Consider the following 24,219-nt stretch of genomic DNA (forward strand, 5'->3'; position numbering starts at 1 on the left):
AATTTGGTTATCTTCAAGTCCAACGTAAACAAATTCTTTATGAACCGTCCCATTAAATAATTCAATTTACCTACTGCTTTTTACGACTAACGATTACTAAGAAAGTATCCCATTGATTACTGTACACCCAATAGCACTTATCCTCGAGTGGCTTCCGAGCCACCCGAGGATAGGGGCTATTATGATCATCATCATCACCACCTCCTTAAAATCCAACGCTGCTTCACCGTGGTAGGGGTGGTGGCATATGTTAGCGTAAGAGATATACTGTTATTAACTCCGATCCTTTCTATCAACGAGTGAAACTTCCCAGACACGTCTAAGGGGTTCAGGGTGCATTGCTTCTTGTACGCTAACTTTTCAATTCCACTTGCCGACCTTGTGTCTCATCTTTCTGCGGTGATAGGGAAGGAGATAGGAGATGATCATTGGACTTTTAACAACTGGTATTGGGGTATAACAACAACAACAATTATTATAATATTATTATTATTATTATTATTATTATTATTATTATTATTATTTACTAAGAGTTTTCTCATAAGCCCTCATCAAAGATTTAATTTTGAGAACAACCTGTAGTGCTTCCTGGAGTCTGTGACAAAAACCAGTATTCTGCACCTTTTTTGATAACCTTATTTCCAGTATTCTGCACCTTTTTTGATAACCTTTGCAAATGAGTTTGTGTTACTGCAATAGCCGTTTACCATTGATTTATCTCTGGCAACGACAACTGGTTTTCGATGGAATTTGGGTGACAATAAGCTTCTCCAAGCTTCCAGATTTCTTCGCACCCATCCAGTAGAGATCTGGTTGGTGCTTTCTCTTCTCAGGCATTCTATCATTCTTGACCCTTTAGCTATTTGCTGTGGTACCAGTTGTGCAGACTCTACAGTGTTTTTTTTTGGAGGCGGTGCACTCAATTTACAATTCTGTGGTTCCAGTTTTCTTGGTTGTCTATTATTATTATTATTATTATTATTATTATTATTATTATTATTATTATTATTATTTTCTTACTTTGAGTTTTTAGGTAATTATTAGTGATTACTCACTGATAATAAACGTATGTGTTCCATGGCAACAAGTCTCCCTACATTCCAGTAATTTTTACCCTTTTCAATAACTTTTTCAAATGAATTTGCGTTATCGCAACAGTCGCTTGCCATTGATTTCTTGCTGGCGAAGCTCATTCGTTTTTACTAGAATTTGGGTGGCAATAAGCCTCTCGAAAGTCCCAGTCCTCATCGCACTTCTCCAGTGGAAACTTGGTTAGTTCTTTTTCTCTTCGGTCTTTCCATTCTCCTTAACTCTTCTCGATTTGGTGTAATGCCAGTCTATTCTAACATCGGACTTTTATTCAATTCTATTTCATAGCTGGGTGACGCAGTTAATATTTTTCGATTTATTTTTCGATTTTCTTTGTTCTTTGTGAGTATGTTCTGTTTTTGTTTTATTTCTATTCAAGTTGCTGATTAGTGTTCATAGTCCATAGGGGGTTGGTTTCCACATTGTAGGGGTTTTCTTAAGATTTCTGCCATTTTCATTATTGTAATTTATTGTATCTTCTTTGTCTTCCTCTTGATTCCAATTTATCCGATTCTTTTTTTCTGATTTTTTTTTTATTGTTCCTAGTGGTCCCACTATTATTAATGCTATCTTGATTTTCATTATGTTCTATATTCCTTTAAACTCTCTGACCAGTAATGTGTATTCATTTTGTATCTCCGTCTCCTTTATATTCACTTTTTAATTTGCTGGGATGGCAAAATTTACAATATCGCAGGACTTTTCCTTCTTGTTAATTATCTTACATCTGGTATTCTTGCTTGGGTTGATTTATCCATTTGTATCTACATGTCCCAAAGGATTTTATGATTTCCATTTTCAAGTACTGATACTGCTTTGTGTTTGTATCATTTGTTTAGGTGTCTAAGATGCAGTTGTTTGCATGGTTTCCAGTGTATTGCTTTTCCCATTTGGTCGTGTCTAATCTTATATTCTTTTTGGGCGAGTTTGCTGCATTCACTTATTATGTTGTCTCTTTGGCCGCAGAGTTAGCATTTGTGTTTTTTTTCTTGTGTATCGTCAATCTTAGCCTTGACATAGATATCACGTCATCTTGTGCAGTCTCTCTGGTTAGGTTTTTTTTATAGCCATGTCCAGGTGTTTTTATGAGTCTCATCTTTTATCACCCTTATGAATCGTCCGTGTAACTGTTTCTCTTCTTATTTTACCTTTCTTGTTTTATCCCTTGCTCTCTGCTCTCTGTCGTGTTAATTTTTATAGTGTTTCTTGTGATAATTATCTTTTCTGTGTCCTGTATTATGTATTTTTCTAATTCATTTTTCTTTCATTTGCACTTCTATACTTATCAATCCTCTTCCTTCGTCTTTCATTTTCATGTAGAGTCAGTCAGCAACATCCTTTGAGCGTAATGCATTGTGCATGGTCATATGCTTCCTAGTCTTCTGGTTAGGTTGCCTCAGTTTTTCTTTGGTCCAGCTTATGAACGGTCATGAGTATCTTACTAGTGGCACTGCCTATGTGTTTATACTTTTTATTAGGTTTACTATATAATTTAGTTTCTATTTATTTTCTTGTTCTTATCAGGTATTATTTTCCAATTTTCGTTTTTACTTTTGTTGATTTTTTTTTGGTGTCTGCTTCCAAAACTCCAGGTATTTGTAGGTGTCATGTTCGCCTAGTGTTCGAATCTCCTCTTGGTTGTGTAGTTCCATACTCTTCATGCTCCCTGACAGTTTTCCGTTTTTTATTACTAGTAGTCCACACGTTTTTATGCCAGATTCCATTCGGATAACCTGGCTGAAGATGTTGGTTGTGTTTATTAGCGTCTTTAATTCCATTTTGTTTCCTGTGAAAAGTTTCAGGTCATCCATATACATACGGTGGCTTATTCTTTCAGCTGCATTAGTAAACTTGTATGTGGCCTGGCATTTCCTTAGTATATTATTAAGAGTCATCATTGCTATGATGCACATTAATTATTATTATTATAATTATTATTATTATTATTATTATTATTATTATTATTATTATTATTATGAAGCATAATTATTAAGTGGTGATGGTCTAGCAAGACGAATAGATTTAGAGACTGTTTATAATGAATATCTTAATTCTATAATGTATCATATCTTTTTTATGAGAATTGCTCCAGACAAGGCATAAAAGCACTTGATGTAAGATGCTAAAAATAAAATACCACTTCATGGTAAAAAATCCACCAACGATAAATGTTATATAGATAGATTCTTACCCAGAAAACAACAATTCTTCCTTCTTTGTCAGAAACATTGCTTATGGCATGTGAGGACTAAAGGACAAAATAAGGAAATCGAAAGTTACAAAGTAAACCCAAGTTCCACTTCATACTTATCATCTAGTTAACTATGAATTTCTAATTAGCCAATCTTTGCATGAAAAGCAATCACCTTATAAGATTTTAATTTGCAGATACGTTAAGAAATAAAATAAAAGCAGTTTTAATCATAACGTTCAATTAACAAATGGTTGTTATTTAATAAAATGTCCTATTTCAAAACCAATATGCGAATATCAGGAAGTTTCGTCGAATATTCTGCTAGCTTGGTAGGGTAAAAGAAAGTTCTAGGCATTTTAATGACTTGTGATGATGGAGAGGCGCCCGTAAACCCAATCAAATTCACGATAGTCCTCAGTGTGACATGTTATTAATAAACCAAGGTTGTTGACGATGTCGCTCATGGTGAGGCCTATCGTTCCAACCAGCTGCACGGTGATTGGTTGGAGTAGAACTCAAATCTATCAAGAAGACTGCTGTTATTGAGCATCATTCGTTCATTTCGTATGAATAAAGATGATTACTGTTGGCATTTGTTTCCCCGATATCTTTCTAGTTATAATTCTTTTTATATAGGATACACATGGTAGAGCCCAAGTGAAGATTGTCAACATCTTTAAGTGAAAATGTTTCTATGGATTATGAAGTGGCAAATTCAAGTTATCAGTCCGTGTCGTTAACCACCTTCTGCTGACGCTGTTGCATATGTCCAAGTTTCATTTACGAGGGATGGCTTCGTAACCTGATAGATGATACCCTTTTCTCTTTCCTGCTACCTTTTTTTCCACAGAAGAAACTTTGCTAGCCTGTCTCTGCTCTATCGTTAATTACATGGCAAGTGCTCATCTGAGCTCCAATCTATGGTTCCCCTTTTCCAAACTTTCACAAAAAACACCCGTCTAGCTAAAGCCACTATCAACAATTTACCTTATTTTCTATCTGTGCCTACATCAAACCCTGATTCCATGAACAAAGTTTCTTTCTTAGAACTGCCCTCTGTGGAACTCTGTTCTGCTTGCCTGCTTTCCAGTTGACTACAATATGGTCATCTGCAAGTCAAACGTAAACAAGTTCTTGCTGCGCCGCTTCCTTAAATAATCAAATTATAGCAAATTCCCACTACTAACGATTACTATACTGTTGGCCTCATGACTACTGAAAACTCAACTCTTATCCTCGAGTGGTCTTCGGGCCTTAATAAGTGGTAACTTCCTTTATTGTCGATTCTGTTACTGAAGAGGATGCAACTGGCATCTAATACAAGCAAGTTTCCGTTTGTAAAAAGAAATATCGTCAAGTCATCGGACAATTTATTATCCATTCTGTCGAGACAAAGTGATTCAAGAATCAACTGGAAGCCAACGATGTCTAAAATTGATTATGTGATAATAAGAAAAATAACAACAGTGTATCTTGTTGACTTAGCCAATGAGATGCCTTGGATATTTTAAAAACAACTTGTTCTAAGAGTATTACCAACCAAGATTATAACTGTTTGATATGATTGTATTGCAATATTTATTTCGTAGCTTAATAATAGCAGAAGCCATTTCAATGTCGATTATCAATATGGCAATGGCTTCTTTCATATATTTGCATATAAACACGCACACACACATACACACACATATATAAACATATGCATATATACAGATACATACATAAGTACATATATACATACACTAGCAGGGAGACCCGACGTTGCCCGAGATTGAATGATGATCAACGAATATGTCACACTCCTACATTTTTATTGTCATCGAAATCCGTGAAATTTCCGGGAGGAAGCTTCACATGCCTCCATGCAGTAACTTAGTTCAAAATATATGTTATTCTACATTGCACTCTAGAGAACCTACTGTTTCTTTTATGAAATTATTTTATATGAACTTCTTTCGAGTTAAAGAAAAAGAAAAACGTTAAGAAATTTACGTGCGGCGTTTGAACCTACAGACCACCTCATACAAAATAAATAGATAAATAAATAACAAACAAAAACACCTAAATTTTCAAGTCTAATAAAATTCTTTGCAGTTAATGAAAAAATAAATTGAAGAAATTTACGTGCAGAGTTTGAACCTACAGACCACGCCATGCATACCCCCCCCAAAAAAAAAAACACGCAATCAACTTACCCACGGTAGAATTTTCAGGTCCCGTTGTTCTATCATTGTTGCTAAGCGACGACATGGAAAAATGCTTTACCAATGATAGATAAATTAAAATAACGGTTTCTAGTATCGATTATCGGCAATTATCGGGGTTATTCTGAGACAAAACTTAACTAAGATCACTCCCAGTTCTGTAAATTTTAAAGAAAATCTGTTCAGCCGTTTCAGAGTCTATAAGGAACGAACTCACACACAAAGACACAGTTGCATTTATATAATTGTAGAGATTGTAGTTATTTGTTTGTTTTATGTGTTTATTTTATTTTTTTTTAATTTTATTTGTTTATTTTATTTGTTTAGTTGTCTGACAGGGAGAGGAAGATACGGAAAGGTGTGTCGTCGAGTCTATTTCTTTATTTGTTATAATTATATACATACTAGCATGCTGCCCGGCATTGCCCGGTCGTAAAATACGTTTAAATATGCTATTTTAATTAATGCAGATTTCGTGTTTATTATTATACCCAATATATAGTAATGATTTAAAAAGAAAAAAAAAGTCTCGTGCGACACCATCGAGAATTAAAACCAAAACGTTCAGCTTACGATTTACTTTTCCTTTGACGCTAGTGCCTGACATGTTTGTTGCAAGGCTAAAAATTAAAAAATAAAACCAATAGCTATTACGTTACGCATGCATTTCGTAATGCCGTCGATCGACCTCCACATGGCAAATTCCATTTCTTTAACTTCCACGCCTTTGTACCGATTTTCCTCGGATAAAATCTAAATATAAAGTTTCGTACGGGCTCGAATACTCTATATATTAAGTTTCATGTCTGTAGACCAAAAACTGACAGAGGAGTTTGGTAGGCAACATTTTAAAAACAAACATATATACACATACATAAATATATATAGAAAGAGGTTTGTGTTTACTATAACCTTTTTACGCAAATATTACGCAAGTATAAATCATTTAGAATATCTGCATAAATATAATTACACGTAATAGTTAACTAAAGATGATCATCCCAAGAGAAAACCGAAAAATCTAAAAGAGAATTAATTAAAACGAATGATTAAACGAATATGCAGATGAATGCAATTCCACTACAGATATATATACAAAATTGTATATATATATATATATATATATATATATATATATATATATATATATATATATATATATATATATATATACACACAGATTCACACACACAAATATATGTATTGATTAAAGCTTTAGACATAAATGGCTTACTAAAAACACTCGACTAAATAATACAAAATTTGCTACTAAACTAAAAGAAATGTTCGGAAGATCGAAAAAATCATGAGAAAATAACCCTCCCCCCAAAACAAACAAACAAAAAAACGTCTATTCTAGTTAACCAGACTTTCTATGGTAATGACTTGCTGCCAAAATATACGTGTGTGTATATATGTATGTATATATATATGTATATATATATGTATATATATATACATATATATATTACAGATAATTATATTTCTCTCATTTTGTTACTATCTCTTCAGACGAAAATCCATTAAACTCTGAAAGCATAAACTTAATTATATTCGCCATTTTTGGTCTATCATTTATCAATGTAAAACATTTATGAATTTCTACAAATTGGCTTTACTTAAAAAGTAAAAAAAAAAATTGAACTTCGAAATTGCTGTCATGTTTCTTTGCAGAATAATATATTTTAAGGGCATAAGAAAATTCTGGATCGGTGACACATATACCTTAACAAAGTCGTAACATTCACTCTGTTTCATTACTCAAATAATAGACGCAGCATTAAACGAGGCATCAATATTAAATGGACAGCAAAAGTTAACTTTATTTACATATACATGACAAAAGGTCAGAACAACATAGAGTCGCGATTTCAAAAGTAAAAAAATAAAAAGAATTTGGATGTCATCAGCTAGATTCGAAACCGAAAGCAAAACTGTAGCATTCGAAACTGGTGACGTTACTACTGTACCAAAGTGACACGCATGTGAACGATCAAAAATTAAAAAGAAAACTATGATAAATATTCAAAATGTATAACGTTTTTTTTTAAATTTTGACCCCTTTTTGACCCCTTAAAAATTATTTTAACTGGCTAAAGACCCATAAAAAACGACCCATAAAAAATCCAATCGTTTCAGGCCCCTAACGCCGGTTTGCGATTTTTAGTTTCGGAAGAGATAGAGTGAAAATATTGAGACAGACAGACAGACAGACATATAGCTTTTTATATATTAGATTTTCACTTAGTAAATATATTTTACGTAAAATCAAGTAATGAAATATATTCGGAATTTTCATCTTAATAGATCATTACACTGCATTTTCATCAATACAATTTGAAAACATTCCAATACTGTTTCCACCTCCACATCAAATGATGTAACAAACAATTTGAAATAATTTTTATGTAGAGAAGGTCGGCAAAACGTGATGCAAATTCACTTTAAAAAAAACTAGATTACATTCACAAATTTGTCCGGATCCTGTGATTTCATTGCTTGGAATGATGGGAAATGCATAATTTTTATTTCTAAGTTTATGTTTCCAAAACACAAATTTTTCAAATGCCACAATATGATTATACATCTCATTGCAGTAAATCTAAATGATTCAAATGAGTCCCTATATCCACAATAAATTCTAAAAATAAAAGATATGTAGTTATTTGGTGAATTAGTTGAAGGCACCACCGCATGTCTTCTCATAAATAAACAATTGAGAGTATAATGCTCTCTAGAAGCAAGCCTGAACACTGATACTGAATGTATTTCTTTTTGATAAGTAAATACTAAGAGCACTGATTATGTTCATATGAATTTTATTTCGGTATTTTAAACATTTTAAATTTTATTTAGTTTATTTGGACAGTAATTAAGATTTAAAAGGTGTTATTTATGGCCCGTGTCGAGCCAGGCAGCGTGCAAAAAAAAAAAAAAAAAAAAAAAAAAGAGAATAAATTTTGACAAACTCTTATTTGAGAAAAAGAAGGAAAATGACAAGATAAAAAAATGTTCTATTGAAAAATTCCAGCAACTTATAAAGGATAGGTGGCAAAGGTAAGCGATGGGCGAAGGAATGAAATGAAATGAAACTGAGACAACATTGTCCCTTTAAAAGTGTTCCCGCTTTATGTGTATTGCTGGTTGGTCGGTGAACTCGGCTTTCAGTTTTGGTTTAATGTTTTATACTTTTCTTACACAGGCATCAGCAGTATACAAAGTTTCAGATTATAATGTCCGTAATACAGGGCGACACGATACAAGGGTCGCCCTGGAAAAAAACGACATGATTCCATTTCCGTTTGATGAAAACCAGTTCAACTAGTTCACCAGTTGTGTACAACTTCCAAGAGTTATAGGAGCCTTCTTTCATGGCTGAAAATGATACAATGTTCAAATATCGAGATTGCGTCGCTGTACAACTCATGATCTTTACCGATACAAGTTATGAAAACAGGACCATTGCCAGCACCCTCAAAATGCATCATTGGATTGCCGCGAATAACAGGAGCGTACTCAGGGTGTTACAAACTACGACTTTGTACCCTTCTCTACCTGGCCCCCTTTCTCCCCCGACTTGAACCCGCTGGACTACTTCGTTTAGCCATACGTCGAGAACATCACTAACATGACCTCCAACAACATTAAAACCAGCATGATCGCCGTCATCCGCAGAGTATTCGCCGAGATCCCGTCGGTGCTTGTGGAAAAGACATGCTCACAGTTCTGAATCCGTATCGAATCAGTGATTAAGACTGAAGTCGGCTATATTGAATAAATGTTAGCTCTACTACATAATCAAGTTACCTGGATTGATTCTTTCAATAAAAGTTTTAACATAAGCTGTAATGTTATTTTCTTTAGGGTGACAACTTTATCGTTATGAAGACACATCGAAGGTGTTAAATACCCCATCTAGTAGAATAGATTGTTTTGTTTTGAAATAAAAGTGAATACAAACTACTAACACTCCTACTGGAACTGGCGTTATGTGGCACATTTCCCCACACATTTTACGAGGTGGCTGGTAAAGAAAGCCAGAGAAGCAATTATGAGGACTCGTAGCGCGATTCAATACTGAACTAATAAGTGCAAGAACCTTTCTCACGAATCTCTTTGCAATTAGCTACGCATATATTGTAGTAGAACTCACTGTCCAGGAACGACACGTGTAATCATCGAATCCTTAGATTCAAGTTTGCTCACGTGTCTTTGGATAAGCAAGACCAGATTTCGAATCATGCAATTCGATCAGTTGAAAAGAAAATGGAATTATTTAGAAGAAATTCAGCTCGTGGTGTATGTAAGGAATACGAAAGTATATGTAAAAGAAACCATTTCAGTATAAACGTCAGTGGTGAACGTATCATGGTATATAAGAGTGCTTTACATTTAATCACGCTTGATCAATTCACATGATGCATGACAGAGAGTTAACTGCCCCTGGAAGCGTTAATTAAATCTACAAAGATTTCTGCGAGCAAATACGTGGTTCAAATAAAATCCAGCCTATGCTTGATACGCCCACCGAGTTTCACTCACAGAATATCCATCAGCTTTTTTTGATTGCTGTTCCGTTATATATGGGACATTTTAGTGATCATCTCATAAGTATGCTTGATAGGTATCACACTCATAGTGTTGTATAGCTGGGGGTTTCATATTAAGAGATAGGATGGGAACATTCATATTGATGAGGGGAAGATACATTTTTACCGTTCTGATGTGTTTCTTTTTATAACATATATTAGAGAGGGTGATCAGTTCTTTTAACACAGGAGGGGACAGTCGTTACTTATGACGGAGAGAGACATTACTTAGGATAGAGAGGGAGGACACATTACTTGGAAGGGTTATATAAAGTTCATTAAAGATGAGCGGGAACAAAGTTCATATAAGATGATTATACGTTACCTTTAATTTGCGGAATGACGACACGAAGACGGCAGTTACAAAAATATGAAATGTTCTTTTATTCCATTTGACCGGTCGAAATGATGATGACATCAAGGAATTCAAAGTCGTTTCTACATGTTAAACGTTCTCTCTTCGCTTCCAAAGGACCCTCCTCTAACCATGTCAGCTCTGTCTCCAACTGTCGATCTGACTAAAACTAGCTCCTATATTGAGAAATTCCCTTACTGCTATGACGTCATATGTATGGCTCCACACGTGATTGTCCCACGTGACTTAAACATGCGTGGCTCGGCACATGTTCCCAACATACTTCTGCAGACAAAGAATTCTCACTAACCTTTTTTTCGACCTAACTTATTTTTCAATATTTTTTTAAATTGCTATTGTTCGTTCTTCTCTAGCTGACCTTATTTTAATTCAGTTTTCATAAAAAGAATTGAACAATTAAATTCCTTTTACAACAACATATCTAAACTATTTTATGTGAAACTGAACAATGCGAAATTCCATTTCTGAACCTTGCTTACAAAGTTCGAATCTCGGTCTATCCTAATCTCATTTTTACTTATCTAATGTTTTTCTTAATTACGAGAAAAGGGTCCCCTTTTCTTGTAACAATAGGACCTTAAAAGTCCAGATATTTATAGGTTGTTTGACCTCAAAGAATAAGACTTTCAAAACAAGTCAGGTTAAAGAGTTAAAATGGTCATTACCACCAAAATCATAGACGTGCAAAGAGAAGCAGAGTATGTCAGATTTATTGTCAATTTTACAAGTTGTTTCGAGGGGTGCTTATTATCGATCTACGATAAAACAAAGACTGTTGAATACTCATGACTGAAACTTAGGGGTGGTAAATCAGACATAAACTAGATTTTTTTTGTTTTTGACGTTTCTGAATTTTTTTTAGATGAGGATTGGTTAAACCGACCGAAAAATATATTTACGAATTACTTAGGCCCTGTATCCAGTCATGGCTGACAGAACAAGAACATGCTACCCACGTGAAGTAAATAAAGGGTTGCACTCTAAATTCCGTCCAAATTGTCGAGTTCGACAGAAACATTTCTGAGTTCGACAAGATACACCTGAAGAAGGTTGGAGGTTACATCGACCGAGAAGTTGTTATAATCACACTCAAGATGAGAACAGTGGTCTAATGAATCCAAATAATAAGTTTTTTTTGTTTCTAAATTTTTTAGATAATAATTGATAATTTGTATTTTGTGGATTCTTCGGACTATTGTTCTCATCATGAGTGTTATACTCACAACGTTTAAGCCGAAGTAACCTCCGCATCTCTTCAATGATATTTTTTTAAGCTCGGAAATCTTTTTGGAGAACTCGAGAATTTAAAATGAATTTCGAATGCAACTTTATTTAGTTAAATGGGTATACAGTCCTGACCGGGTAGAAGTCTTAAGTAATTCAGAATTGTATTTGAGTATCGTCCACATTGAAGATTGAACCTTTAATCTCCAGAAAGGTGTCACTTAGAACAGAATTTTACCTAGTACTTTGTTCATAAAATATTATTCTTGTGGTCATCTCTGTACCACACTTGCGTCTGATCATTTGATAATATCTAGCAATCTTTTCTTTGTCACGAGTCAATAATGCATGAGGACACTTTGGTTATCATCTCAGCATCGGAAAATATTATCCTAAATGGGGTTCACACTCACTGGACCTTACTCTCCTCTGCATATTTTAATCTTCGGTGTTATTTCAAAGATAATATCAATCAAAGCCGACGCAACAATGTTTCTGAAAATATCAGTGGAAAAAAAAATCAGGACTGTGTCCTCTTTTTTGACGATCTAACTGTTGTTAGATAAAGAACATCTTTACACAAATTTCAAAAATAATTTTAAAAACTGTTTCATTCCTACCTTATGTGTTATTGCCTGTTATCTTAACCAGCCAGAAAACCTGATTATAGATCCGTGGTCACACATAGCCCCAATGCTCCAAATTAGAATAAATATAAACCATGGCTAAATCAAGGTTTTGATCTTCGCTTGCATTTATAGGCGTTTTAAACTTTGCATCCTGAAACGAAATGGTTTTATACTTTGCATCCTGAAATGAGATGAGTCTATAAATGCTTATCTAAATAAAAATACAGTGACCCTCCCCCTTAACAAATGCTATTCATAGAAGCGTTAATAAAATTTACAATCATTTCTGTAATCTAACAATATTTGATACAAGTAGACTTGTTCACAAAGTCATGAATTTCCACCTTGTTCACAAAGTCATGAATTTCCAAAAGGTTTTTGTTTTATCGCGTCAATCATATAGGAGACATTTCACTCATAGTCTCATCATTTGAAGGTGTTATCCTGAATGTACTTCATATTTACGATACACCCCCTCGTATTTTTTATCGATGGGATTATCTCAAAGATAAAGTATCTCAAAACGATAATCAGAAACTTTCTACACTAAAGAGGGTCATCACAACCAAATCAGGGCAGTCTTAAGAAAGGAGTGGTTGATCATTTTGCGGCGTGTCATATCTAAATATATCGATCGATGCCTCCGTTCAGTCTCGAAAGACAAAGGATACCCCCTGTAGAGGCAGCTTCCTGCGTAATTGTGAGGCAACGGTTGCACAATCATCAACCACACCTCTACTGAATCGGCATTGTTTGAGTCCAGTGGCAAGAACAAGTCCAGGACGTCAGGAAACAATGCCGAGATAAGCGGAGAACATATACAGCACCTAGAATTCCCAAATCGTCACCAATTTAGTACTGACCAGGTTCAACGTTGCTTAACTTCGATCTAGCTGGAACCGGTTTGTCAACGTGATTATGCCATATACCTTATCATTGAACATCGATAAAACAAAAAAAAAATGCTGGATATTCGTGAATTAAACTTGGGGAACAAGTCAGCCGTAGAATGAAGTTTATTTGTATCAAATATGGTTTGATTACAGAAAGAGTTGTAAGTTTTATCGACAATTCCGTGAGGGAATATCGTGGGCGGAGATAGCACTGTACTGTATATAAAATAGCGCGGACGGCTATATGCAAATACCGAGCAGAGCGAAATGACGTCACGACAAGGAAAGGACATGTGGATAAAGTTCGAGAGCATGCTCGACGAGTCAATTACGTGAGTAACGTCACAACTGTAAGGTGAAGTCACGCGTGGCGGGAGAATGTCGATGTACAAAACAGTCAGTTGAAATTATTTTCTATGTTATCTCTACTTTGCGACTGGGGCTACAATGCGTTAGGTAACGTTACATATATACGGACCTATATATCGCAGTAAGCATGTAATGTGTTCACCTCTGTCCACCAGTTGTATATCGAATATGAAAGATGCTCCAACAAGATAATTATCTTTAACATAATGATCAACTTACTCGGGTATGGTTACGTCGGAACACTGTGACGGCACTGAGCTGTAATCTCTACTTCCGTCAAAAACAGAGGCTATGTTTTAGATTGAATTTGTCACTGTTTATTTACGTTTAACTTAGCGTACACACCACTTGAATAGTCGTCACCAAATTTGTTCAAAATATCAGATATGACGTTGCGCAAGGATCCATGGTGTAACGGATAAAATAATACGTAAAATTCAGTTCTAAGCGGCACTCTCCAGGGAATTGAAAGTTCAATCTTCAGTGCAGGCGATACTAAAAATACAATTACGAAATATATAAGACTTCTACTCGGTCATGGCTGACGGAAGGAGAGCATAACATACCCGGGATTAAAGAAAGTATTCCGTTCGAAATTACATATCGAGTTCAACAGAAAGATTCCCGAGTTCGACATGATACACATGAATATACACAGCAATATATAAACGGCGTCTATTTAACTGATGTTTCTCTTACCTTGTGACGTGTCAATATATATATATATATATATATATATATATATATATATATATATATATATATATAAATTATCTGTATTTTTGAGATGAGGTGTTTTTCTTCATTGAGATTGTCGGACCTCTCCATAGAAGAGCGCACATGTGTACCATTGTCAAACTTAATGGAAATGCTGACATTCTGCATAACAACAACCTACTTCAGAATGGGTACTGGCCTATAGCGACAAGAGGAGGGACTAGCTATGAGCTCGCCATTATCATCAGTGATGGCGAAAATATACATGGTATACTTCGAAGACATGGCCTTAGGTTCAGCTCCCTTAAAGCCCACCATGTGGCTAAGATACGTTGATGACACCTTCATACTCTGGCCCCATCAGGAAGACATCCAGGCCCTCCTAGACCATGTGAACTCAATAAGACCATCGATACAGTTCACAATGGAGAAAGAAAAAGATAACCAACTGGCCTTCCTTGATATACTCATATAACGCACAGATCATGGGTATATCGCAAGCCTACCTTCACCGGACAATACCAAAACTTCAACTCCCAACAGTATCAAACATGGAATCGCACGCTGCTTACAACATCAAGCAGAGACAATAAGTAGCGACACCATTACATACCACTAAGAAATCGTCAGGTTGAAGAATACCCTCCGTCGTAACAACTACCCCGATAGCATACTATCCACCAGACGTGTTAATAGTATAAGAGGGGAGAATGAAACCCAAAAAAAACCTCCAACGGTCCGCCTACCATACATACGAGGCATCTCCGAAAAGATTAAGAAAATATTTGCCCCCTACAACATCAGGACGGTATTTAAGAGCTAGTCAACACTCAGACGACACCTGGTGCGAGTGAAGCCCCGCATGGAGAACATGACCAAAAACTGCATATACTCCATCCCATGCAGTTGCAGAAAGGTTTACAAGGGTGAAACATGCCGCCCCCTTAAAGTAAGGGTGGAAGAACACCGAAAAGCGGTAACTAAAGGGGAGACGGAAAAATCGGGTATAGCCAACCATGTCTGGATGGAGAGGGGGGGGGCATCGCCCCTTATGGGACGAAGTAAAAATAATAAACAGAGAGACCCACTTGAAAGTGAGAAAACTTAAAGCTACAGCTCACATGCTCGGACATAACAACGTACTTAGCAAACCAAGCATAGAGATGAATGCAATTTGGACACCTCTGATAGAGAGAGAAAACCCTGAATAACAACATGGGTTTAATATTAACAAAAAACAACTAAGAATTGTCCTAGTGACATATGGCCGAGTGTACCAAAGTGGACGTTATATCAAAGTTTACAGTTACTCAAAGGTGCTAAGTTCAATCCTGAACGAAGGCAGTGAAAAAGTAACATTCAAAACAGAGAATCAGCAACTATGTCCAAAGCCTAGCTGGAGTCCGAACACGGTACCCCCGTAATAATAATAAAGGGTTGGGCTCGAGACTCCTAACAAACGGTTCCCCAGTGCGATACAAAACACCTGACGAAGGCCGGAGGATAAAACGGCCGAAACGTTGTGAGAATAACCACCAAGATGAGGAAGTCAGTCCGACAATCTCAATCAATCAATCAATCAATCAATCAATCAATATATATATATATATATATATATATATATATATATATATATATATATATATATATATATATATAAAGTAAAGTGATTTTCAATTTAAAAATTAAAAAAAAAAAATTTTAATTTAAAAATCAAATTTTAATTAAATTAAAAATCAGTTTCATAAGCAAGAGCAACAACAAAGTCAATTATCTGTACGATCGTTTCGGAAATCCGTGCTTTTTTTTTAGTGGTATACATGAAGTTATGTAGAACAATTATATATAGTTTTTTTGGTAAGCACGGTCTCCTCATCAGCAAATTTAGGAGGATTTTTATTGAATTTAAAAGACACCATAAATAAACCTAGCATTAAAAGTAAGGCAGATGAATCTGAAAAAATTGAAATAAAAGGTTTGGATTTAAAATTTATAAGAAAATTAATATAGGTTATAGATAGAAATGAGTAGAAAAAATATATTTTTTGAATTTACATAATAAATTTGATTTAAAAATATATAGAGATAGTTACCTTTTAGTTTTTCTTTTTTTGAAATCAGGAACTGTGTTTAAAGTAGTCATTTAGATGTTTGCTATATCTTTTTATTTTATTGAATGATGAATTTTAAAAGGGTGACGCTCGTGCAGTAAATTGTTTCCGTTAGCGTATTTTGATTTAAAGACGCTACAGTTAATATATATAGAGAGAATATTTATTTTGAAAGTTTTTAAGGGGAGATAATTGTCATGTATTATTGACTTTATTTATTATTTGATTTACGGGTCTAAGGGAGGTAATTGGTCTAACTTAATTTATTTAAAAAAAAAAAATTGTAATCTATTTTTACTAATGAGTAATTTTTAATGATTTAAGGTGGTTTATATTTATTAAATTTAAACCAACGTTTATGATTACATGTCAGAAGCTCGTGTCTTGACTTTACTAGTTTGGTTGTATTTTTTATATCTTCATATTTTAAAATTTTTAGGGTTTCTTTTGTACATAGTGCACAAAATTTATCTCCTGGTTTATATGATTTGCAAGTCTCAATTATTTGCCATTTTACGTTGAAAGAAATATTGCTATTTTTTAGTTGCCAAATATAGTTGGATAGAGTAGTTTGGTTTGATAGAGAGTCATTTTTAAAATAATGTTTGTGCGTTGAAATTCTATGTTTTATTGGGCCAGATGTGGAACCAATATATATTACCTCTTGATTATTGTGATTATTTTCCGTTAGGTCTATTGTTGGATTATTATGTGGAGGGTTGATTAGTAATTGATCGGTAGATTGATTTAAGTTGGTGTTATTATTTAATCTGGTAGTTGAGTTATGGCTGTTAATAGGTTCTTGTATATTTGGAGTTTTTGATACTGTGCAGCTATAGATAACATTTTTAATTTTACATGAGCCTTGTAGGGGACATTTATTTTTTCTTCTACAGTTACAGTCCGATGTATTTTGTATAGTTGTATTTTGTAGTTTATTAATTTTCTTATTATTAGAGCTAATTATTTTCTGATGAAGGTTAGGCATAGTAGAGTAAGAGACTTTAATTGTGTTCTTATTGAAAATTTTATTATATCTATGGGGGGCTTTAAAGTTCTTATCTAATATTTAAAAAAATTCTCTGGCTATGTTTGTTTCTAGGTTTTTGGAATACGGGGGGTTGAACCATAGGATCTCCTTGTGTCTATTCTTACGTTTACGGGTTTTAGTTTGCTGTTTATTTGTATTATTATCTAATATTTGTAGTTTGGTTTTTATCTTTTTTTGTCTCTTGGTTATTTTTCTTCACTCGTAAAAAACTTAAAAACTTTCAAAATAAATATTCTCTCTATATATATTAACTGTAGCGTCTTTAAATCAAAATACGCTAACGGAAACAATTTACTGTACGAGCGTCACCCTTTTAAAATTCATCATTCAATAAAATAAAAAGCTATAGCAAACATCTAAATGACTACTTTAAACACAGTTCCTGATTTCAAAAAAGGAAAAACTAAAAGATAATTATCTCTATATATTTTTAATCAAATTTATTATGTAAATTCAAAAAATATATTTTTTCTACTCATTTCTATCTATAACCTATATTAATTTTCTTATAAATTTTAAATCCAAACCTTTTATTTCAATTTTTTCAGATTCATCTGCCTTACTTTTAATGCTAGGTTTATTTATGGTGTCTTTTAAATTCAATAAAAATCCTCCTAAATTTGCTGATGAGGAGACCGTGCTTACCAAAAAAACTATATATAATTGTTCTACATAACTTCATGTATACCACAAATAAAAAGCACGGATTTCCGAAACGATCGTACAGATAATTGACTTTGTTGTTGCTCCTTCTTATGAAACTGATTTTTAATTTAATTAAAATTTGATTTTTAAATTAAAAATTTTTTTTTTTAATTTTTAAATTGAAAATCACTTTACTTAATATTGAATTAGCTCTAGGACATTTAACTATCGAGCTTATTATATATCTAAATTACAACGAGCATTTCCTGTATTTTAATTAAACTAGTAATTTCACTGTTACATTAAAATACACTTAGCTCTTTAGACTATTATTCTAATCTCCTTTAAATATATATATATATATATATACACGTGTTTTCACATTATGTGATCGTCTAATTCCTTTGATGTGCGTATAACGTTTATTGATCGTATCTAGTGTTCATGTGTGTATTTATTTTAATGACAGTGTGTAGAATACTCTGTATTTGTACTGGGTTGGTCACTAAAGTGTGGTGTCTGCACAGATGGCGCACTCAAATTAATTGTCCTTAGTCAATGGAGGAGGAAACCCTTCTATACTAAGGCAATTTTATTTTTGCAGAATCCACGCTTTTGCGGGGGGGGGCTATTTATCTCCAACATTAAACCGATCTTGTGTCACATTATTTTTCGTGGGAAACAAATAAATAACCAGTATGTAGAACACCTATTGACAATGACAACTTACACAGACAGTCTTAACCAAAGAGACGGATAACATTGTCGGTAGGACCACCAGAAAAATGCACATACCCCCACAAATTTTTTTCTTCTTCCTGAAATTAAGGACGCTTTTGATTCGAAAAATGGAATATCGACATGAATTATATTTTGATATAATCGTTTATTTTCATGCTGGGTTCTTTTCTCGGAGTTTGGCCACAATTCGTACATGTCTACATATTGCTATTTCGCCTCTTTGATTTTCACGGGCGTCAAATTACAACTTGAAGCACAAGATCCTCGTTTGTCCACTAAAGCATTGGGTACAGAAGTGATTTCCCTCGTAACTAAACTATCGTGTTTCGAAATCTATCTTTTCCATTACATCATTAGTACACGTAGCTAAAGATCCTTACCGGGTTTTTGTCACGCATCTTTGTCTAAATTATCGTTAGCTTAAATTCCAAACATCAAGTTTACATCCTGGAAACTATGAAATTTAACTATTTCAACCTAACACAACTTTTCGCATCGATAACATTTTTCTATCTAAACAATTACAATCATAATAATTAACTATTATGATACTCATCATAATAATCCTCTAGTAAACTTTCCGGTGTTTTACAGAAGAATAACAACATAACAGAAGGTTATAGATTGCATTGATTAAAACGTTGTAAAAATAACCCTCAAAATGGGAACAGTAGTTTGTAAATACTCGCTACTTTGCTCATATTTTAGTCAATGACGTCACACATGTCCCATGATCTTAACTATGAAAAGTTTGGCCAAAGTCGAAAATTTGAACGAACAATCAATTTTTTTATTTTTTCCAAATTTTACATATGATACGCTTCGATAACAGTAATTACCAAAATATCAGTTTGATCCCATAATTAGTTTTTGAGTTATCAATGTTTCCATAGCGTAACATTGGAAATACTTGATACAATATGGATGAGTGAAGTCTAGATAAGACTTCAGTCCGTTCTTACGTTATCATACAGAGGCATACAGTCTCACAACTGACTTATATTCTTGTTTAACTCTATTTTGTCATTTTTTAAAATTCATGAATGTTTATGTCAACTACTGGTTGAGCGTCGGTGTACGTATGCGCTCTACTATGTCCCATTTCTATTTTATTATATCTTTAAAATTTTTATTATTTTTATTTTTAATTTCAAAACGGTCACGTTTACTGTAGCTGTAGCACTGGCGGAAGTGTACGCTCCCTCGAGTGAGATTATTATGATTATTTGGTGGCGATAAATTAAATAATTTGACACTAATATTTCCGCCTACTTTTTACAGATGGCAATATTATCCTTACGGCTGTGGACTACAACGATGGCAGTTTTCCTACTATGTTGGATGATGGCAAGCGCGCAACGATACAAAGCATGCGACAAAAACGCGGCGCGTATAATTCTGGCTCATTGTTTCCGATGGAAACGGGGGTCATTCATACCCAAGAATCAGATTTATGAAGACAATCAAAAAGGTAAGTAGAAAAACAAAATTTAGATGTTAATTTCGGTAGGAAATCAGGTTAGGTTTGAAATCAAATCAAATCAAATGTATTGTCAGAAAATGGCAAAGGGTAACATTAGTCTGACACACAAAGAAATTGAAATTCAAAGATTATCCCCTCATTCATTTCTAATGACTAGAGATCAAATTTATTGCGCTTCTAAAATATTTTAATTTTGGAAAATGGTAGGGTGTGCCCTTATTATGCACCCTATTTATTTAATATACTCCAAAGAAACTGAACTTTGAGGAATATTTATTAATTGATATCTAATTAATTTTGTAAACATTTCACAAAAAGCGGATATACCTGAATTCTTACCCTCTTTATTCTTCAACGTCGTTTCCTCAGGCTTAACAAAACTTTATAATACTAAATATATCCCGCATTAACCATCTTAATGGCTTGCAACTATATTCCAAAATCATAATGGACAGCTGATTAGTTTAATACTGAATCCTAGAAATATATAAGCAGGAGATGCAGTGTTTACCTGATATAAGCAATGGTAAACTTCTTTTCTAGCATTACTACAAATATAATTTGCTGATTTATTTCTGTCCTTCGATGAGAAGAATAGCAAGAATAGCATTCTTAGAAAATCCGCGGAATAAGAACTTTGAAATTATTTCATGGAGTATTCAGTCGAACAATAAATTTAATTATAAATTTCAACTGACAGTTTTAATTGAGTCTGGTCAATACTGAATGGGTTACCATTTGTAAACACCAGGTGTTTTATTTGCTCTCAGCCTATCTTGGCAGTTATTCTAGTCGTTCTGGATTTCTTGTTGTCACGACTGAACGGAGGCTATGCATTAATAATAATAATAATAATAATAATAATAATAATAATAATAATAATAATAATAATAATGATAATAATTACGACGAATACAGTCCGTATTTTATTTAACGTCTCTATAAAAAGAAATGGGATTTATTCCTAGAGGACACCCCACTAATTCCGGCTCAAAACCAGAAGCTTCAGAGATAAAATATTTCTTAATTATATTCCTGGTACTTTCAATAGTAGAGGTTTGTAGGCTGTCTATCACATCGGCGGTTCGTAGATTTTTCAAATGTCTTTTCAGAGGAGTTCATATTACACATAGCATACCAATTACCACCAGGATTACCAAGCTTTTAACACCATACGTACGTCTTACCTCCAAAGCCTACAGAGCATAATTGTGTCAGTTCCCTTTCTTCATCTCTATCACATTCTTGTTCCAAAGTGTACGATTTGCCACATCTTTGAAACATTGTACATGACTATCAGATCCTGACGATAATGTTCTAATTGCTTGGTTGTCATGACACTTTTGTCCCACCATACCTCTACATTTCCATCCTCACTTATTCTTTTTTTTTCTTTTTTTTTTTATTACATTTTCACCCCAAACAAGGCACATTGCCACTTTAATGTAGGGGGCTACTATCAGGGGAAACATCTACTGGGGTACTATGTAGGGATTAGGGCAGCGAGATGTTGGTTCACGTTGCATTTGAACTTATGCATGTCAGTACAGTTGGGGAAGCAGTGATCTGGAATGGAATTCCAAAGTCTAGCAGTTCTGGGGAAGAACCTATTGGAGTAGAAAGATCTTTTACATCTAGGGATCTCTACAGTGTGGGGGTGGGATTTTGTAGCTTGTCGGGTCTGTCGAGGGTGTTCACGTCGTGGGGGCACAAGTGCTTGCAGTTCTTCAGAGCATTCACCATTATAATACTTGTAGAACAGGCAGAGGGATGCAACGTTTCGACGATGGGACAGAGGCTGAAGTTTTGATGCCAGTTTAGGGCCTATCAGATTTGCGACTCTCTTTTGAACCCTGTCAAGGAGCGAGAGACTAGTAGCCGACGCACCGGCCCAAATATGACAGCAATACTCCATACATGGGCGAATAGTGGCCTTATAGAGATACAGGATACTTTCGGGTGTTAGAAGTTTTCTAGCACGGTAGAGAGAGCCCACCTTCCTCGCAGCGGCCCTGGCAATGCCCTCGATGTAATTGTTCCAGCTCATGTTTCCTGTGAACGTTAGGCCAAGGAGCTTGAAAGACGTACTCTCAGCTAAAGAGTTGTTGGCCATTGCTATAGGTGGTAGAGAAGGTTTCTTGTAATTATTGAATGAAACCAGTTTTGTCTTGGTGGCATTGAACGTTACCATCCATTTTTGTCCCCATTCCACTACTGATTTGAGGTCATCCTCTAGTGTTTCTGCCATTACTTTAGATATATGTTCATTTGTTTTCCTGTCGTGCCTGCTATAGAGTGTGGTGTCATCAGCATATATACCCATCTCAGAGGCAATTTTGTCGGGGAGGTCATTTATGAATATCAGGAACAGCAGAGGACCAAGGATAGATCCCTGGAACACTCCCGCATTTATATTATATTGTTTAGACGTACGACCGTCGAGGACAACCTGGATTTTTCTCTTATCTAAGAAGGATTTAATTATGTTAAGTATTCTACCAGTGATACCGTAAGATCTATCTTCCTGAGGAGACCCTCATGCCATACCCTGTCAAAAGCCTTAGATATATCTAGAGCTACCGCTCTGCCCTCTCCCGCTTTGTCCAGTGAATGGTATATGCGTTCAGAGATTACAGTGAGGATGTCTGCCGTGGAACGGGCTTGTCTAAATCCATATTGATGGTCGGTCAGAAGTTTAGCATCTGTAAGGTGCTGGACTAGAGCATGGTTAATTAAGGTCTCAAATATTTTGGCAAAAAGTGGGAGGAGGCTAATAGGGCGATAATTTAATGGGTCAGTTCTTTCGCCAGAATTCTTGAATACTGGTACCACAGAAGCAGTTTTCCAACAGCTCGGAAAGCAAGATTCATTAAGGCATTCGTTGTAGAGTTTGGAGAGAACTGGAGCTACTTCGGCTGACCACTTTTTTAATAGCACAGCTGGGATAAGATCGGGTCCACATGCTTTTGAGGTGTCAAGGTTTTTTATGATAGCATGCACCTGAGCAGGGGTGGTTTTCAGATCGTCTAGTGTGGCGTCTGTCCGCATAGGAAAGTCAGGTAGGGGGTGGTTGGAAGGGTCCATTGTGGAGTTTGAGGCAAACCGACTGGCAAGCATGTTAGCCTTGTCGGTTGCTGAGCAAAGAACCTCGTGATTGTTGGTTAGTGGGGGAATTGTTTATTGCCCATTATTTACTACACTGTTGTAGATTTTCCAGAAGTCTCGAGTTCCTAGTTTTTGTGCTTCGATGTGCTTTTTAGTGGTTTCCATAAATTCTCTCTTAGCTGTCGCTATTTCTTTCTTAACGTTATTTCTAGCTTCTATATACTTCAGTCTGTTTGAACTGGACTGATGTCGGTTAAACCTACGGTATGCATGCTGCTTTTGAGTAATGGCAGTTGCACAAGTCGACGTAAACCATTGGGGAGAGTGGGGCTTACTATAAAATTTCCGCATGGGAACATGCGCTTCGATTGCAGTTTTGAACCAGTCAGTGGTCTCGTTTGCACATTGTTCAGCAGGGAGAGAGAAAATATTTCCCCATGGGGCGTCTCTGATAAGATCTCTGATAGCTTCCCAGTCAGCCTTTTTATAATATCTCGTTGTTTTGAGCACTGGCTCTTCAGTTTTGGGTCTGGAGTTTAGGGCGATTTCAACCATTATTACCGCATGATCAGCGTTCCCAAGTGGGCTGTCGGCTTTCGTTACACAATCATCAGGAACTGTGGTCAAAAACAGATCTAATAGTGATGCGTGTTGCTCTTCCTGATCAGGGAAGAGGGTTGGGAAAGTAACAATTTGCGATAGGGAGTGAGATACAGAGAAGCTATGAGTTGCGCTGCCTGCTGCATCTGTATAAGTAGAGAATCCAAGCCAGTTTTTGTGATGGACATTAAAGTCACCA

General features: G+C 35.1%; 1 protein-coding gene across 1 annotated transcript in view; it reads left to right on the forward strand.

Moving 5' to 3' along the window:
- LOC145296801 (uncharacterized) overlaps window positions 1-24,219 on the forward strand; it is a 380,977-nt gene that overhangs the window by 325,974 nt on the left and 30,784 nt on the right. Inside the window, exon 2 of the mRNA XM_080142874.1 lies at window positions 20,114-20,303. Within this exon, the coding sequence (XP_079999000.1) occupies window positions 20,114-20,303 (190 nt within the window). The remainder of the gene's footprint in view (window positions 1-20,113; window positions 20,304-24,219) is intronic.

Source organism: Euprymna scolopes, chromosome 17, assembly GCF_053919585.1.
Source record: "Euprymna scolopes isolate OS-2025 chromosome 17, ASM5391958v1, whole genome shotgun sequence".
Classification (NCBI taxonomy): Eukaryota; Metazoa; Mollusca; class Cephalopoda; order Sepiida; family Sepiolidae; genus Euprymna; species Euprymna scolopes.